General features: G+C 43.0%; 2 protein-coding genes across 2 annotated transcripts in view; one reads left to right on the top strand and one right to left on the bottom strand.

The window, feature by feature from the left end:
• LOC146521164 (protein NLRC3-like) overlaps positions 1–15473 on the top strand; it is a 482659-nt gene that overhangs the window by 74436 nt on the left and 392750 nt on the right. The window lies entirely within an intron of this gene.
• Positions 454–14003, bottom strand: LOC146521188 (serrate RNA effector molecule homolog). The gene is made up of 20 exons (XM_085154307.1): positions 13862–14003; positions 11213–11335; positions 8947–9057; positions 8723–8866; positions 8579–8639; positions 8201–8498; positions 7901–8130; positions 6091–6201; positions 5878–6010; positions 5674–5801; positions 4906–4967; positions 4094–4172; positions 3817–3981; positions 2538–2708; positions 2305–2458; positions 1877–1989; positions 1066–1297; positions 880–981; positions 648–762; positions 454–564 (listed from the first exon to the last, which is right to left on the bottom strand). Exons 2-20 carry the CDS (start codon positions 11329–11331, stop codon positions 489–491), a joined length of 2604 nt encoding a protein of 867 aa, XP_085010433.1. The 5' UTR covers positions 11332–11335; positions 13862–14003; the 3' UTR covers positions 454–488.

Genomic DNA, 15473 nt, shown 5'->3' with positions numbered 1-15473 from the left:
TCCATGTATTGCACCTTGTCCAGTGACCAGGACATAACACAAGAGCACACAGGCACTTCAAAGGGTTTGAAATGTAAACATCAGAGAGAAACTTCACAAATTCTCACTTAAGTTTGTGTGTTTAAATCTTCACTTTTTAGCCACTGAAGCTACATCAGCCTGTCTGCTGTGGAAACATCCAAATAAGATTTCAAAGGGTGCAGCTCCTCTCACAGCAGCACACGAGCCTTCATCAGTCCTTCAGTACTGGTCTTTATTGGAAAAGTGGCACGCATCATCATCATCATCACTAATGACTGACAGTAACACTGGTCCTGCTGACACACACACTCGCAATGCACGCACCCACACACACAGCTCTACAGTTTCTGTCCTATGTAGGAAAAAGATAATGGTATGAGGAAGAGGAACGGCATCATGGGAAACGTAGGAATAAAAAAGTGTTTTATTTAAAAAAAAAAAAAAAACAGTCTTGGGGCTTCTGGTGCTTAAAAGAAGTCGAGGTCGTCCGGAGCGTCGAGGTCTCTGTACTCGATGATGGAGCGAGGGTCGCCTCGCATGCCCCTGCAAACAAACACACACACAGTGAGATAACTGATGCGATTCATACACTCCAGTGCGTTGTCGTCACGGCGCATGTTCTTTACCTGCTGTTTCGCTGTTTCCCAGAAAACCCCCCGCCGCCTCCTAAATGACCTCTGAAGTTGTCATAGTTACCCCGCCCAGCTCCAAACTGGTTTGGTGGATGGTGGAGTGCACCGCCTAAAACAGCCACACACACATACACCTTAAACGACTGCATCGCTGCACTGAAAAGCAAAGCTGAGGTTTTTTCATTTTAAAATACTTAAATTCTATTATGTTTGTGTTTATAGATACCTGGGAAACCGGGCATGGGTGGTCTGACTCCAGGCGGATATCCCAGAAGGCTCTGCTGCTGCGGCGACTGTCCGGGAAATCCTGGTAAACCCGGAGGTGCGGCTAAAGGCGGAGAGAAGGAAACACGTCAGAAAAGAAAAAACAGTAACGTGAATAGACGGCAAAACGGAGTCCCAGGGGCACAACCTTGTGAAGGCGGTGGGAGGGGCTTGTTCTCAGGCAGGGCAGGTCTTTTAGCGTCCAACAGGAAGTTGTTGAAGAACTCAACCTCCTGCCGGACACCGGAGACCTTCTCGCCGTGCTTGTTGAGAATGTGTTTGCGCACAAACTCGGGAGCCTTGAACTTCTTCCCGCTCAGAGGACACAGCCACTTGTCTTTGCTGAGCTCCTGAGTGTTGGCCGACAGGAACTTCTCCACCTGCACAGGTGAGACACACGGAGGAGAGCTCGTCATTGGCACAACTGTCTTACACTCACATGTACACACTGCGTTTATGGTCGTTTCTATGAAAAGGTCGTACGCTGTTAAAAGGTCATTCCTTCTATAGCTGCAAATCTCTATTGGTTTTTTTTTAATTTCTGAAATGCCAAATGAATTATGAATACAATCCTGAATTAACGACACTTAAATTGGAGATATACACGCCGACAATACAATGTTTAATTTTATTTTGACAGCAAACAGATAAATAAATAATAATAAAAAGGTAACATTGTTTTAATGAGTAATTATGAGAATTTACTTCCTTTTTTCAAAACATTTTCTTGTAGTTGATGAGGAATGATTAAGAAAACAAAATTAGAACTTGTAAAATCAAAGACAAGACTTGATCTGAATCATTTTGTGATAAGCTGCAAGTCAGGAGGTCGTCTAATAATCTCAAAGTCAGTAGTTGGATAATATGAAGGGCTTTTATTGTGAAAGGAACAGGAAGTAGCACTTTTTTCTTTTTTTTGCACATGTGGGACACATCTGGTGGCGGGCGGTGTGTCGTACCTCTAGTTCCGGGTCTTTCTTCCCCAGCCTGGTCGCTTCTTCCTCAGTCAGAGTCTCAGAGGGCGAGAGCAGCGGAGCCAGGCGCTCCTCGCACATCCGCTGGTGTTCACTCACTGTCCAATCAGAGCACAGCAACACTAACGTCAACTTTGCAGCCGTGTATTCGGAGCTGTAGCATACAGATGATCCCTAAACGCCTCAGTGTTTTGAGATTAAATAAACTAAAAACATGTTGTGATGTGTTCGATCATCATACCGCGAAATTTTCCATAAAGGTTCAAAGGCTGCTGTGACCACAGGTAAGTGTGTCTTACTCACAGGTGACAAGGACTTTATGTGTCCCGCGTCTCTGGTTTCTAGGAAACCACGTCCTGTTTTCCTAGAAATATACCATGAACGGCTGATCTGCAGTGTATGCGTGTGCGTACCCTCAGTTGCAGTGATCTTGCCCACAGGCAGGGGTCCTCGAACGTGGATCAGCCCGCAGCGGTGTGGCATCTCATCCTCGGCGGGATACTCACAGAAATTATAATAATCGACAGAGTGAACCAGACGCAGGTAGAGCAGCAGGCGGTCCAGCACCTGTACACACAAACACACACGTGTAAATACACGCTTACATGAAGCAGGCGGCGCCTGATCTACATGAAGCTCCTCCCACCTTCAGTAGCTTATCATCTGTCTCCAAGATGACGTCAGAGGAGGCAGGGTCCTTGGCGTCACCGGCGTCATCGGTGTTGCACCCAGAGGCGCCGATGAGCTCCTCCTCCTCTGCGCTGACTTCCTCTATCAGGTAATCTGTGATGTTCTTCAGGATGGGGTTGGTCTCCATCTACACACACACACACACACAGAGGAATGATGTCAGTCCTGAGGGGGTTATGGGTAATGCAGTGACAATCAGCCCAGATAGTGTTCGACTGACTGGTGCTTCTGACTCTGAACCCTTGAGCCTGAGCATATTTAAAGTCCGCTATTATTTTGAACATGTAGGTAAAAAAAAATATGTCTATTTGTTTAACCCTTTAAGACCTACCATAGAACCAAGTCCGCCAGAGCTTATATTATATGTTTACATGCTGTGGAGCCATTTTTGGGAGCATTTCAAGTTGCTATACATCAATACAACCATTACAGCCTAAATTTTAATAATATGTCTGCATTAAGTGCATAGTAATTACATAAATTGCAAAAAAGTGCAATAAGCTACAAAAAAATGTAAAATCGTTTTTGTTTTTTAACATATATTTCTAGTTAGAGAAATTTAAGAGGCTTATCCCTCAAAACTGTAAATACAAAAAAGTTGCACAAAATAGTTTCCCACCACAGGAAATTTATTTTGAGTGTCTTCATAGTTTTATTTTTGAAATACACCAATTTTTATATACTGCAGGAAAAACGAAAATAAATATTATAATGCAAATTTGCAAAAAAGCAGCATATGCATCAAAATAAACTATTTCCAGCAGTGCAATATGAGTCCTAAGCATCCCAGAAACGACACAGAAAGTCATAAAGTCAAACATAACTTTTAAAAACACCAGTATAGGCTCATGAGGCCCTGATGGTAAAAAACTACATTTCCGCAAAATGACGTCACTTCCGGTTTCGGGCAGGTCATGGCGGACATGCGATAGTTCACGCTGATGGACGTAGGAAGTGTTATGAACAGCTGATCGGATCGGCAAAGTGTGTTTCTGGAATATTATGTTTTTGTTGCTGCAAGCGCTTTTTATGCAGTTTTTGCAAAGCTATATGTGGAAGGAAACTGTGACCGAGGACAAGCTGATGGCATAAGATGTAAGTACAACTCCTCCGGTTTCATATGCAAAAAAATTATTGCGCTAGCTCACGTGGTTGCAGAGCTACCGGGATTTAAAAGTAGTTACACAAAACAGAGCGTGCTGCTCCGACCGGTTTTAAAGGGTTAAAGTCCGCACCTGTCCGGTCCACAGCTCCCCTCTCTGGTCCAGGCTGTGGACGAGTCGGGCCGACAGTCGGATGTCGTTCCTCACCACCGGTTTGTGGTGCGTCAGACCGTTGACGCTGCGAACCCGCCGGCACAGATCTCTGTTCACCACCGGAGCGAGTTCACAGTCTCTGAGCTGCAGAAAGCATAGAGGAGGTTATAATCACCCATGACACACCAGTGTGTGTGTGTGTGTCTGTGGGTGTGTGAGTGTGTGCCTGTGGGTGTGTGCGTGTGTGTGCGTGTACCCGGATGTTCTGCAGGTTCCAGCACGTCTCCTTGATGTTCACGCTGCGGTCAAAGGTCACCCAGCAGCGCCTGAAGAACCTGAAGCACAAATATTTACTGAAGCTCAGTTTAAAGAGGAACGCTTCCTTTTAAAACTGCTCAATAAAAAAAGAAACGTGGTGTGGGCAGTTCTTAGATAAAGCGCCTTAAACACATGGATACGTCTCGATCCAGCGATGCAGTGTTGAGTGGTGAAACTGTATTGTTGTTCATATTCATGCTAGAAAATGCTAATTTTACTGGAGAAATAATTAAAAATGACAAAACAAAAACAAAATACCTGTAAGCCACAGAAACCTGCGACATGCTGAAATTCGATATAAAGTTATAGAGAAATCTCCGAAAGGCGAACAGCGTTGTGGCGAGCACGCATCAGAGGTCTGATTCTGATATTCCCACGAAAGTGAGCACAATGTCTAACGGTGCTTTCAGGACAAAACGTCATGTGATTCCTGAACTATAGTAACAGAGTCGTCCTGCTTAGAGAAGAATATCGTTTTTCTTTGGAGGACGCCGCTAAAGACCTGACTTCCTGTATACATGTAAACGACAAGTGAAATGACGCTTTCTAGGAACGTTTTACTGAAGGACGACAGATTATAAACTTGCATGTTTCATTGATAAGAATACACTGTGTGTTTGATGTCCTATCATATATACATATATATGGTCTATATATTTATAAACAACTAAACAATCTGCTACATTTTACATATCAGTCCTTTAATGGCAGATGAAGCTGGGAGGAGCTAATGCACTTTTTTGTTCTCACCTCCTCTCGGGCTGAGGGTCCGACAGCGCCACCCGCAGGAAGCCTGCGTATCTGCGACACAGCTGCAAACACATGAAGGAGGTTAGCAGAGAGCCAGGTGATGTGCACAGGTGTGTGTTCTAAGACCTGAACTCTTCCACGGCAGCATTTTTAATTTATCTTTGATGTCTGGGCACATTGGGACCTGATGAATGTAAAAACAAAGAATTACCAGATTTTCTTTTTACCTGATTTTTGTTTCTAAGAAAAATGAGAGCCACATATGAGGATATACGTTTAAAACGTTGATAGAACAGCAGCAGCATAATGTCCTCGTAAGTGGATATCAGGCCCTTGTAGAGCAAAATTGAGTATTTTAGTCTAAATAACCCAAAATGTGATGTCCACATATGTGTCAAAATCACAGCTTTCAGCACATAAAAAAAATGTTCTGGGAAAAAATGATATTTTACTTTGAACTATTTACAAGTGAAATAATAAATAAACCAGTTCATGTTGCAGTATTTCATAGTTCTTGTATGCAGAGCAGCAGTTAAATGTTAAATGGTCAGATGGGAGCATGAATACATTGCAGAGCTGGTTCATTAAAAACAACCTAATTTTTCTTGCTGAATCCCGACTATAATTAAAAACCTTCCTCCTTTATTTACTTGTCCAAACTTATTTTAATAACTCTCTGGAGGGAGGAGCCTAAACAGTGTCAACCTATAGGTTTGAAAAATGAGCTTAGCAACAACTGCTTCACCCTGTAAAGGCATGTTTTCTTACAGCTGTGATCTCATCCTTGGACACCTCTGGCGGGATGCTCCTGATGAATAGGGAGGTGGTGAGGTGGAGGGGGCGGGGCTTGGGTGGAGCCTCCTTCTCCCTCTCTTTCCCTCGCTCTTTACGACGCTCTGAAACAAACCAGCAAAACACTTCAGACTGAAGTCTGAGAAGTGCTTCAGCATTTCAGTGTTCAAAAATAAATACCATGCTCTCCGTCCTCCTCCTCTTCCTCCTTCTCCTCGTCTTCATCCTTCTCTCCATCAGAGTGGGAGGAGTCAGAGTCGGAGGCACTGCCCTCGCCGCTGTCAGCAGAGAGGCTGCGTTTCCTCTTCCTGCCCTGAGAGGAAGAGGAGGGATTAACAATGCGATGTAACATTAACGAACATCAGCATCAGTGACAAAAGACAAACGACTCACTTTCTTGGTCTTCTTCTCTTCTTCCTCATCTTCTTCTTCTTTCTTCTCCTCTTCCTCCTCGTCGTCGTCGTCCTTCTCCTTCTTTCCGTTACGCTTGGCATCGGCGGAGTCCTGAGAGAGGAAAGAAAATACGACGGTTAAGGTCTGAACGCCGTCGTGTGTCAGGATGTGATCATTTAACTTAACACTGAACAGACTGTCACTCAACCCGTGACCTGTTTCTTCTCACAGTAGTTAATAATTCAATAGTTCAAAGTCATGTGACCCAGACAGGAAGAGACTGGGTCCAGTTCAGTAAACTGGTCATCAATGTTCCCTCTAATGTTTCATGTGTCTGAGCAAACACACGAACTCCCTGAGCGTCCCCTTGATCCACTGTGAGCGACAGCAGACGTGTGCACTGTGGTCACGCCAGCATCGAATCCATCCAAGTTACATGTTTATTAAAGTAATCAAATTACAGCATTTATGTTAGACTACTTTTAATTAACTGCTTTAGCCCACTTACTTGTTCATGACCTGTGTAGCATGTTAGTGGAAGTAAAAATAACTTGAACTCTAATTTTGAAAACACAACTTTCTTCTTCTTTTTTTTCTTTTTTATAAAGCTCTGACTTGTATTATGAGTCTGTGGTCTGGGAGAGAGTCTGTAACTCTGTCTGCAAATACAGTAAATAATGACCAATGTTGGGCAATTAATTATATAGTTACTTCTTCAAAAAAGTAACTGAGTTTTGCAAACAACAAAGTTTTTTGCAGCTGTTTACCTAAAAATGCAGCCAAGGCGTTTTTTAAATAAACATTTCAAACTATTTACAGAACAATCAGCTGTTCTGCATCAAATCTGATGCCACACAAATTATTTGTGCCACTCCAAAAAATAATTTCTGTCCACTATGAGATGAAGGAGAACAACAGCCTGATACCTGCAGGCCTGACAGCAGCAGATGTATCACTGCTGTAACACCTGTAACATTCAGCAGTCGCCTCATTGTTCTGACACACACAACAAATCTATTGACTACACTACACACTAACTACACACTAACTACACACTAACTACACACTAACTACACATTAACTACACACTAACTACACACTAACTACACAAGATTTGCGCTAAATGTCGCAAATCTCTCACATCTCAAAGCACCGCCGTCACTCCTAAAACTTCCTCCAGTTTCTTAACAACTAAATGCCATATCATTTTTTGATTGATCGACATGGTACAATTTTCAACCAATAGGAAAGGCTGGGGGGGGTGTTGTTTTTGCTCTCAGGCTTTTGAGGCTTTTTCCTTATAAAACGCAGTTGTTACCGTTTCTTCCCGCAGTAAATATAAACAACGACAGTATTCAGGAAGAAAAACAAACATTGCAGATATTTTATCATAACTCTGGTTTTACGTGGCCGATCAACACAATTTAAAAACTGGTATAAAGTCCACACTTTGTCCGTCAGTTGTTCCGTCTGTCCTGCTCACATCTCCAATGGTTGTACACGTTGTCGTTAACGTGGCTTCACTCCACATCAACCGCTTTGCTAAAACACATAAGGACGCTGTCATAGCCTGACAGCCACGTTGATTAGCTGCGTATATACGAATGTGAATCGCGTGATTGGCTGGACTGTGGGATAAGGTGGCATCGTTTTGATCCCATACGGGAGCAGCCAGTCACTGACTAACACTGCAAAACAGGATTGTTAAAGTTTTAATTTCGATTCAGGTTAGATTTTTTTTGTGCGCAGAGACCAGTGCGCACGCGCGCAGCTTAGAGGGAACATTGCTGAGGATATTCGAGGACGTCACCTTCTCTGTGTCTTTGTTATCGCCCGCGTCACCGCTCGCCGTCTCCTTCGTCTGAGTTACAGTCGCCTCTGAGCTGGTCTGACCACCCACGCTTCCTCCGCTGGGATCCGCCTGACTCTTCTCGCCTACACCTCCTCCTCCGCTCGCATCTCCACCGGCTCCTGCTGCGTTCGCCTGAACCTCGAGGACCTGCAGGTCAAAGTCGGTTCCTCCCTCCATCTTTATCACAGCTGCAGAGACACGCAGGTTAAAGACTTTATTACACAAACCCCGTCTCGCTTCACTTCCTGTCCAGTTTACCTGCATCGAGGAGTTTAATGATGGCAGGGGCGTGGTCCATGTCGAGCGATACGTTGTCCAGCCAGTTGTTGTCCATGAGGAAGAGGAAGACGCCGAGTCGGGTTTTGAGGGCGGCCAGAGACTCTGCCTTCCTCGTGGCGATGTCATCGGGGTGGTACTTGGAGCGGAACCACTCCTGCTCTTTGTGCTGGAGGAAGAAGTCCTGCAGCTGCTGCCGCCTGAAGTCCAGCTTGTACTGGTTGTAGCGCTTCACGGCCTCCGTCTCGTCCACGCTGTCCTCCATGTTCAACAGGAACTCCTGCAAACGCAGACGTGATGTCATAACCTCGCCAAACAGACGCTTTGATGCCTCCTTATTTTTTTAAATCAGAGACCCACCTTAAAGCTCCTCATGGTAGGAGGACCAGGAGGAGGGAGGTCTGGATCCACCATCCCCAACCTGAGACACAAAACTCAGGTAATAAATCATCCAGGTGACTGTTGGAGCCACTAGGGGGCAGAAATGCATCTGACTGAGCTCACCTGCCCTGCAGAGGGTGGCCTCCATGATGTGGGTGAAGGTGAGGAAAATCTGGGTGCCAGCCCTGAGGCCCCGCCCCTGGGAATGGAGCCCCGCCGCCTCCGTATGGCAGGTCGTAGCGGTACGGCTCCCCCCTGTGGTCGTCCCTGAGGGTGAAACGAGAATTATTAATCGCAGCAGGAACACGGAGGAGAACTAAAGTCTGCTTCTCTCACACAGGCCTCACCATTCTCTCCTCATGCGTTTGTGCTGAGGGCTGATGTGTCTGGGCGGAGAAAACCTCTCTCTGCGGCCGCGGTCGTAGTCCCGCCTCCGCTCGCGGCCACGGTCCCAGTCCCTGAAACAAACAGAGAGCTGACGTCACGCAGTGGACAAACCTGTCGGGATGAAGTCGGCGACTTTCTTCAGCCATAATAAATCCTGACGACTCAGTTTCCAAAAACATGCATCGTTCATACTCTGATGTTAGGACAGATGTTTACAGCTGGATAACAAACTGTATGAACTCTGAAACAAACGTGTCAGATGTGATTAGGGAGAAGTACTGCATGCATAAAGATTTCAACTGTGTGGGAAACTTTTCAATGTTAAACCAAATGTAAGTTACCAGAATCTCCAAAAGTTGATTCTGTTCATCTGGACGTAGCGTTTTCTGGGAGAAACGTTTCGTCACTCATCCAAGTGACGTCTTCAGTCTCAGCTGACTGCAGGTTTCAATCTTATAAACAGCACATTTGCATAACGACTACGGCTGCAACGATATCAATTTTTACAAACCGATACGATACCGATACTTGGATCTGAGTACTTGCCGATACAGAGTACAAAAACCGATACTTCTACCACACACACACACACACACACACACACACAAACAAATACAATGAATTGGAAGACAGATTTTATTTTATTCTCTGCCGATAAAAAATAAAATCTTAATAAAAATGACCACAAAAAAATTTCAAGTGAAAAATAAGCACTTCTGTTAAATTATTGCAGAGTCTCCACATTGTAATTTAACAAAATATCACTGAACTATTGGCACTGTCTCGAGCTTTCAGAATAATAAATAAACACTTCTGTTTATTTATTATATTTCATATCGCGGCTCGAGTATGCTGAGAAGACGGTGCAATCCTGTTTTCCACGACCGGCATTGGCTGGTCATCCAGAGCGATAAAATGAGTCGAGCCTCTGTTATTTAAACTGCCCGTGGATTTTCTCTTGACATTTTTCATCGCTTTTCCAAAACCTGAGTTAAAGTTGGCTGTTCCACACTGCTGACATTTTGTTTAGCCTAGCTACAGCAGCCTCCAGTTTCTCTTTTTTATCTGGAGCTGCCAGTCTCACTCGCCTAACCCTGTGCCTGTTTAGCGCGGGATGTCCCCCTAGTGGCCAATCTAAAAAACTACAACAAAAATGACAAGCCACCCTCTGATTAATGAAATAAGTTGGTATCGGTTAACTTTTACGAGTATGAGTACACACATATTTTACAGTATCGGCCCCGATACCCAATACCAGCATCTGTATCGGTGCATCCCTAATAACGACTGAAACCAGCCCACTGAAGGAACAATGGGCTGTGAGGTCAGTTCCTTAATCTTAATTGCAAATTCTCATGACCATTGATCAACAACCACTGACCAAAACCCTACAATGCTGTGATTGCAGCCATTCCCCAACTCTCTGTGAATGGTACTCATGGCCATTGATCAATGGTCATGAGAATTTGCATAATTATGATTAAGGAACTGACCTCACAGCCCATTGTTCCTTCGGTGGGCTGGTTTCAGTCGTTATGCAAATGTCCTGTTTATAAGATTGAAACCTGCAGTCAGCTGAGACTGAAGACGTCACCTGGATGAGTGACAAAATGTTTCTCCCAGAAAACGCTACGTCCAGATGAACAGAATCAACTTTTGGAGATTTATTTTCCTGGATGATTGAGATGCATCAAGACATAAGTTACCATAAGTTTACAGAGTGAGCATAAACGAACTGTCACACCTCAATCTAACATTTTATTGACTTGGACGTTTACAGTTTGAGCCAGAATAGTTCTGGTCCCATTATTTTTTCACATTAATGTCGTGTCATAACAGTAAAGTTGGCCACGTCTATATCCAGTGTTGGGTAAATCCGCAGGATTTGTCAGGCAGGGTCAGGAGAGCTGTGCTCACATGTTGCTGCCATACTTTAAACTCCTCAGCTGTAAATAAACACTGATTAGTGCAGCTGACAGCACAGCAAGTATCTGACATTTTAGCTTTTAAGTGAAACTGGAAGATGTTCAAAGGCCAGCTGAAGAACAAAGGACCGCACTACTGCAGATGGCCACTAGATGGCAGCAGCTCCCTCTCTGTGACAGCAGCTCTGCAGCAGTTTGATGCAGTAAATGAGCCTCTGTAGGTTCAGGCTGAACTTGTCTGATCTTTCTCTCCAGATTAAAAACAAACAACTTAACGATCAGAATAGTCGCCAGCTCCCACCTGTCGGGCCAGTCGTCTCTCCTCCTCTCCTCGCGCTCTCGTGACCTTTCCATGTCGCTGCGTTCCCGCCTGAACTTGTCCCGCCTCCTCCGATCCAAATCGTCATCACTGTCTCCCATCGGTCTGAAGGAGCAAACAGATATTAACATCAGGGATTCTTTCTGCATCATTCGGCAACTTTAAATCACCAAGTATGAAGGCGTTTAAATAAATAACTGTTCAAACTGTCAAAATAAACCTTAAATAAATTCAGAGAATTATCAGAGTTCGGTTAATTAATGCACATTAAGAGATGGAGCACAGCTGGTGTAGCCTAATACCTCCTGCTGCAGGTAACAAACGCACTTAATGTGCTAAACCATCCCCACTCAGAGGAACTGTGTTTTATTTTTCACATCAGGAATGAAGATTTTTAATCTACTTTAATGTCATCTGCTGTGACGGTGACGGTGACTGTGTTTATCAGCGAGGAAAGTCTGTCCAGAAGCCGGAAATTAGGGGAAAAATAACTGTAGATGATGGGAAGTGGGCGGGACCCATGGTAAACTTTCAGGTGAGTGAGTGAAAAGTGAGCTCTACCAATAACAGTAAAGAATCCAGCTGATTGTCATGTAACATAGTAGTGAGTGTAGTTACAACCACGTTATATGTCAATCAACAGTTCTTCACTCGGATCGGTGGTCACTTCAGTCTCTCACAGCTATTCCTTTAACCCTTTAAAACCGGTCAGAGCAGCACGCTCCGTTTTGCGTAACTATTTTTAAATCCCGGTAGCTCTGCAACCACGTGAGCTAGCACAATAATTTTTTTTGCAAATGAAACCGGAGGAGTTGCACTTACATCTTATGCCATCAGCTTGTCCTCGGTCACAGTTTCCTTCCACATACAGCTTTGCAAAAACTGCATAAAAAGCGCTTGCAGCAACAAAAACATAATATTCCAGAAACACGCTTTGCCGATCCGATCAGCTGTTTGTAACACTTCCTACGTTGGAATAGACGTCAGAGCGAACTATCGCATGTCCGCCATGACCTGCCCGAAACAGGAAGTGACGTCATTTTTGCGGAAATTTATTTATTTTTTTACCATCAAGGCCTCATGAGCCTATACTGGTGTTTTTAAAAGTTATCTTTGACTTTATGACTTTATGAGTCGTTTCTGGGATGCTTAGGACTCATATTGCCTCTTAAATTTCTCTAACTAGAAATATATGTTAAAAAAACAAAAACGATTTTCATTTTTTTTGTAGTTTATTGCACTTTTTTGCAATTTATGTAATTACTATGCACTTAATGCAGACATATTATTAAAATTTAGGCTGTAATGGTTGTATTGATGTATAGCAACTTGAAATGCTCCCACAAATGGCTTCACAACATGTAAAAATATAATATAAGCTCTGGTGGACTTGGTTCTATGGTAGGTCTTAAAGGGTTAAAGTCGAATGAGGTTGTTGAATGTCACTTTGTGTTTCCAATATTTGCATTCATTTTCTTTCACACCAGATGTGAACGCTGTATTGAAGCAGAAAATATTTTGATTCTATTTTGCTTAATTGTATTTAATGATCCAGTTTAGTCTGTCCACTTTGGCCACCACTCATTGACTCTGTATTAGACCCTCATCTGAATCTTCAGCAAAGCACTGGACAGACTCCATCATATCCAGAACTCTGCTGTCATAAGAAGACAAGAAGGCAACACACTTCACACGTTGCCTACTGGTGGTGGTCAGAGGGCCCGGTGGCGCCAGTGTTCGGCAGCCTCGCCTCTGTCAATGTGCCCCAGGGCGGCTGTGGCTACACTGTAGCTTACCATGAATGGGTGTACACTAGATGTGTAAAGCGCTTTGGGGTCCTTAGGGACTAAGTAAAGCGATATACAAATACGGGCCATTTACCATTTATAAATATTAATTCAAACGCCGCTTCTGTGCTGATATGTTTACTTCACTCACTGACGTGCTTTTCATGCAATTCCTGCTGTGTAGAATTCTAAGAGGTTCAATGTGTAATGTTCTTACTTTAGCTTCAGGTTTTACAGATTTTCCTGAGACGTGCAGGAGATCTTGAATGAGAAACCACAAAGCCTGACCGGTCTGTTGCTCTCACAGAAAAACTGAGATAGGAAAATCACCATTACTGAGGAAGTAAACATCCTTAGCTGAAACGCCCCTCTGCTTAACAATCATAACTTATGCCGTCTTCCACTTCTGCTAATATAAAAGCACATAAGCAGCAGTGTGTATCAGCTTAAACATCGTTGCTCTTCCACAGTTTATCTTGAAATATTTATTATAAACTCTGTTTGTTTATATGACTCCTCACTGATACATTGGCTGCTAATTAGCCTGCTAGCTTCTGTCCTTGAGTTCTTTAAAAGCTTTTAATTTAAGGACAGGCTCAACGCAAACTCCCGCCAGCCCCAGATTGTTAGGAGACGCAAATATTAAGGGTTTTAAAAGTTTTCACTAAGACAAATCAAACGCTACCATTAGCAGCAGTTAGCATTTCATAGCTAACGAAGCTAACAGCTGCTAATTAGCTCGTTAGCACGGAGCCAGATGAGCCTGTTCACAGAGGTGTATCCCTCCGCTTCGGCCCCGCTGCTTTATCTGTGCGTATTTTTGAGTTTAAGGTGTTTTTCTTACCTGCGATTTGTTTTTTTAAACTCAGAAACAAGCCCGTCACAGCTACCAGCAGCCGCACAGTTATCCCGCCGCCAGCTCCAAGAGCACAATGATCCAACGAAACTTCCGCTTCCTGTCACTACCTGTCTGTCGTCTGTCCAATGAAAATGCGCCGCCTCGAGGTCAGACTGGGTAAATACACATACTCGTTGAAATAAAGGGCGTTTTATCTTCACTTCTAGGAAGCTGAGAACTCTTCTTTGTATTTCTTTGTATTTCTTTGTTTTCCGCGAGAATTGTATTTTGCCAGCTGTGCCATTGAACTTCAGTTAAAATTTTAACAGCACAAAATTTAAAGTTTTTAAAATACTCCAACATTATGACATTTTCTGCTTTCCTGCAACATGTCACCCCTTTCTATCCAAATCTCCGAGAACCTCACTGAGGTCAACTGAGTTTAAGAGATAATAAATATGTGAAAACATTTTCACCTGTTCTAATTCGTGAATGACGATCAGGTTAGGGTTGATCGTTTTACTTAGCAGAGTTTGTCAATTCCTCTCTATTGTCCCATCACAGCATGTTTTTTTTTTTAAATTTCAAAATAAAAACAACAATCCTAATAATAATTAGAGACATCAGTATAAAGGTCTAAGCTGCCAAACTACCACATGTGTGTAAAACAAACCATCAGGCCTGATGGATGACATCCCAACCCGAGTTTGAGTCACGTGAACACTGACTGTGATGATAAAATGAAAAAGCAGCTCGTCATTGTTTCCATCAGCGAGTATAAGACACTCTGATAGCGGTCACGCTGCCATGATGTGAACTTATTTACAGTACACAGACAGATAGATCTGGTAAATAGATACACAAACATATGTGTACTAGAAACACATGTATACAATAGCACAGGAGACAATAAAGTGAAATAAAAGTCAACATTTTACTGTCACGTTGATCAAGCAGATAGAGCTCTAAAGTCTTTTTAAATGAGAAATCAAATATAATGCATTGTGAACGTGTAATGCGACTCATATACATTTACTCTGTCTTTAAAGTGATGATAAAAACATATTTAATGCAAAAAAAAAAATGTCATGAGCATCCAAACATCTTAGATCATAAATCCAGACATCACTTTTATAGTGTAGCTTTGAGTGGAGGATTTCTCAGTGTGATCAAAATCTGTTGTCTCTTCTTCCTGTTTCTTCCTCAGCTATTTAGCTCTCGTCTCTAATGATGGAAGAGGAGTCGGGGATGTGCAAACTGAGAAATGAGGACTTATAAACAGGTCATAACAGCATTTCACTGTTCAGTCGACTCCTGTGGATGATGCCTCATATACTCAGCACTGCTGAACAAAAGCAACAATGACTTCTGATCAGATCTATAAAGTTTTATTTCAGTCGTTCACATTGGGCAAATTTAGCCTTATGTCACTCTTTTGTTTTATTTAGCTTTTTACTCAGTTTTTAAAGTAATATTATTTAGAGTTCTACTTATTTACCTTCAGGTTCTTTTAAAGTGATTTCTATCATATTCTAATACTGATTCTCCACGAGTTTGTTTAAAGTTTCTCTGGAGTGTTTCTTCTCCAAAGTGAAGACAAATCAAACATGTTTAGTTT

Source organism: Neolamprologus multifasciatus, chromosome 3 (assembly GCF_963576455.1).
Source record: "Neolamprologus multifasciatus chromosome 3, fNeoMul1.2, whole genome shotgun sequence".
NCBI classification, from domain to species: domain Eukaryota; kingdom Metazoa; phylum Chordata; class Actinopteri; order Cichliformes; family Cichlidae; genus Neolamprologus; species Neolamprologus multifasciatus.
Note: the sequence above shows the minus strand (reverse complement) of the source record. Positions and strands in the feature narration are given on the sequence as shown.